Source organism: Trachypithecus francoisi, unplaced genomic scaffold (genome assembly GCF_009764315.1).
Source record: "Trachypithecus francoisi isolate TF-2019V2 unplaced genomic scaffold, Tfra_2.0 Lachesis_group5, whole genome shotgun sequence".
Classification (NCBI taxonomy): Eukaryota; Metazoa; Chordata; class Mammalia; order Primates; family Cercopithecidae; genus Trachypithecus; species Trachypithecus francoisi.
Window position 1 is genome coordinate 99,403,402 of NW_022681470.1, and position 3,422 is coordinate 99,406,823.

Below are 3,422 nucleotides of genomic sequence, written 5' to 3' on the forward strand. Positions count from 1 at the left end.
CCCACTCATCGATGACCCAAGGCAGTTACGTGCTCCAGATGCAAGAGGGCACACGCGCGCGCGCGCACACACACACCCCATCCCGTCCCGTCCGCTGCAGGTTCTCTGTTTACTACTGAGAAACGCTGGGCTCTCGGAGCCGGCATTAGCAACTCTTTTATTTGAAAACGTGGGTGGCTCTGAAAAGAGCCTTTTGAGTTCACAGGTGCCCCTTCGAGACGCGGGCCGGGCTGGGCCCACTTGGGCCGGACGTCAGCCTCACTTGCCCTTTGCCTTGTGGTGACTCTCCGTCTTCTTAGGGAGCAGCACGGCCTGGATGTTAGGCAAGACGCCGCCCTGGGCGATGGTGACTTTGCCCAGAAGCTTGTTCAGTTCCTCGTCGTTGCGGATGGCCAGCTGGAGGTGACGAGGGATGATGCGCGTCTTCTTGTTGTCCCGAGCCGCGTTGCCCGCCAGCTCCAGGATCTCGGCGGTCAGGTACTCGAGGACCGCCGCCATGTAGACTGGCGCGCCGGCCCCCACCCGCTCCGCGTAGTTGCCTTTGCGTAGCAAGCGGTGCACTCGCCCTACCGGGAACTGGAGGCCGGCGCGGGACGAGCGCGACTTGGCCTTGGCGCGGGCCTTGCCTCCTTGCTTGCCACGACCAGACATGACAGCGATAGTAGTCACCTGAGTGAAACTCCTGTCTGGCGAACGGAAAAGTCACCCAAGACGCCGCCGTCTCACCCTTTTATAGACAGAACGCCGATTGTCCACGGAGCACTTTGATTGGCTCAAGCAAATCTTGTCCCGGTAGCCAATAGGATAGCTCAGCCAGAATCCACTCATTTACATAATCTCGTCTCTCTCGCATTGGGCGCCGCGAAAAACTCGCGAACCACCACGCAGCGTCATGCGCACGGCCTCTGTAAGGGCACAGCCGTTTCCGGTAGACCCCGAGACTACGGTTCTGCCTGCGTTCTCGGGGGGTCAGAGTCGGTCTTGGGTCTGGCCATACCTGAACCTGCAAAGTCCGCGCTGGCTCCCATGAAGGGCTCCGAGAAAGCCGTCACCAAAGCCCAGAAGAAAGACGGCAAGAAGCGCAAGCGCGGCCGCAAGGAGAGCTACTCCATCTACATGTACAAGGTGCTGAAGCAGGTCCACCCCGACACCGGCATCTCCTCCAAGGCCGTGGGCATCATGAACTCCTTCGCCAACGACATCTTCGAGCGCATCGCGGGAGAGGCGTCCCGCCTGACGCACTACAACAAGCGCTCCACCATCACGTCCCGCGAGAGCCAGACGGCCCTGCGCCTGCTGCTGCCCGGCGAGCTGGCGCAAGCACGCCTTGTCCGAGGGCACCAAAGCTGTCACCAAGTACACCGGCTCCAAGTGAGTCCCGGCTGCTTGACTCCAAAGTCTCTTTCCAGGGCTGCTTAACCCCCTCAGTGAAATAAGCTGTTTTCCCACTGCTTACTGTAAGTTCTGCTTAGGGGTTTTCCCGCAGCACCTATCCCTTTTCTTGCAGCTCATGGGAGAAGAATGTAAGATAAAGCTATAATCTGTAGCTTGGTCGAGAACTACCTTGTAATAACATGGTCATGTGCACATAATTTGCCTTTTCCATAGTGAGTCGGTTTGCTTCCGGGGCGGTCAGTGTAAATCTGCTCAGGAGAGTGGAAGGAAAAAATGTTAACTGCATATTGAGCTCGTAACATTGTGTAGTAACCTGAGAATATTCCTAAAACTTTTGCGACCACGCCTCACCATGTAAAGTTTCCTTCCGCACCTGTAGACCTCCAGTTTACGTAGCCGTCTTGTCTCAATTTGGTGTTCCTTTCAGGTACTGTCAATCTGTAGGTATTTATTCCTGGGTTTCAAGACGTTAAATGCTCTCAGAATAATGGAAAGGCTGCTGTCATGGATAGTAAAGCTTTTTAGTCAAGTGTTGATATGTAGACAAATTCCCCACTGTTATCGTTGGGTATTTTACAATTTTCTGCTTAAGCAGTGGAATGAAAAAATTAGGTAAGTTTTAAAGGCCTTCATTTTTGAGACTGGATACCTTAAACAATAGTTTCCTAAACAGTTAAAACTGATTTAACCCCGAAGCTTTTGAGACACACAAAAATATATACATAAATATATATTTTATATTCCTTAAACCCCACATAGTTCCACTGACCCAAATCACTGGGGGCGAGAGACAAGCAATCTATGACACAACACTAGGTGATTCATAAGTTTGGTAACCAGTGACATTGGGTTATGCAGTTGCCATATTCCTTGGTAAGAACGCGTTCACAATTTTCAGTCACTACACCAGATAATTCCCCCTCCCCACACCCTCCTTTTTTCCGAGAATTGCAGTGCGATATACAAAAGTTTCATTTAATCCTTTATTAAATCAGGACTTTATATATTTTTATTAGGATTGGAAATACATTTCAAAAAGATCAAGTGAGAACAGAAGATAAAAGTACCAAGATAAAGGCATAATGCAAACTTACTAGAAAATACATGTTAAGCATACTGCATTGTCCTAGTAGCCCCTTGCTTTTCACTTTTTTCTCTTTATGTACCTACATAAAATTCCAAATAGTATCTTCTAGGATGACACACTTGCTGTGTACCCCACCCAAATAAAAACAGATTTTTTAGTTATTAGGTATTGTGCTAAATCTACCTTATTTTATTGCCAAAAGAAAAAAAAAAAGCAAGCTTTTCAAAGCTTCATCCCCAGGAAACATTTTCTTGCTTTTACACATACCTTACATGGCTCTACTGAGAGATAAAGCCTAAGCCTGCAAAGTTAATTTAAAGCATGGAGGTGGGGGTCAGAGAGAAAGACAACAGGGAAAGGTTGAGTTTGTAAGGCAGGTATGTAACTTCATTTTAACAGGCACCTGCATGGCGTCGAGTAAATAACCTAATTATATGTGGGGGAGGGAGTGGTCAACATTTGGTCCTGGGGACTGAGAATAAGAGCAGGAAAGCAATAAACAGCTAACTATGAGAGTGACTCAATGTAATTATATTACTTGTCAATCGCTACTTTTCCTTTCTTACCAAAATTCACACAGGTATGAAAGCAATATGACATTCAGGTTCCATTATGTGTATTTGTGCACATGACTTCCCACAATAAGGGAGAAGAAAAACCACTGCACATTCGGATAAAACACGCTGGGAATACAGCAGTAAACAGAATAGAAAAAGTCTACACTTTAATTAGTGGATAAGTAAAAATAAGTGAACAAATAAATTTATATTATTCAGGGGGCCATATGTGCAATTGCTGTTAAGTAAAGCAGAACATGGAGTGGAATAGGGATGACAGGTTTGATCCGTTAATACTTGAGCAGAGCTGTATACAATAAGATAGTTGTAGGATATCTTAAGGCAGAGTATTCTCAGAACAGAACATGGTAAGTACAAAGGCC

At 47.4% G+C, this 3,422-nt stretch overlaps 1 protein-coding gene and 1 pseudogene across 2 annotated transcripts; one reads left to right on the forward strand and one right to left on the reverse strand.

Moving 5' to 3' along the window:
* Positions 1-136: 136 nt before the first annotated feature.
* On the reverse strand, positions 137-865 carry LOC117075506 (histone H2A type 2-A). The gene has a single exon (XM_033197954.1). The coding sequence runs from the start codon at positions 649-651 to the stop codon at positions 259-261; it is 393 nt and encodes a 130-aa protein (XP_033053845.1). The 5' UTR covers positions 652-865; the 3' UTR covers positions 137-258.
* Positions 866-888: 23 nt separating this feature from the next.
* Positions 889-2,995, forward strand: LOC117075514 (annotated as a pseudogene). Its single transcript, XR_004434022.1, has one exon. The product of XR_004434022.1 is annotated as a histone H2B type 2-E-like (transcript).
* The last annotated feature ends 427 nt before the right edge of the window (positions 2,996-3,422 follow it).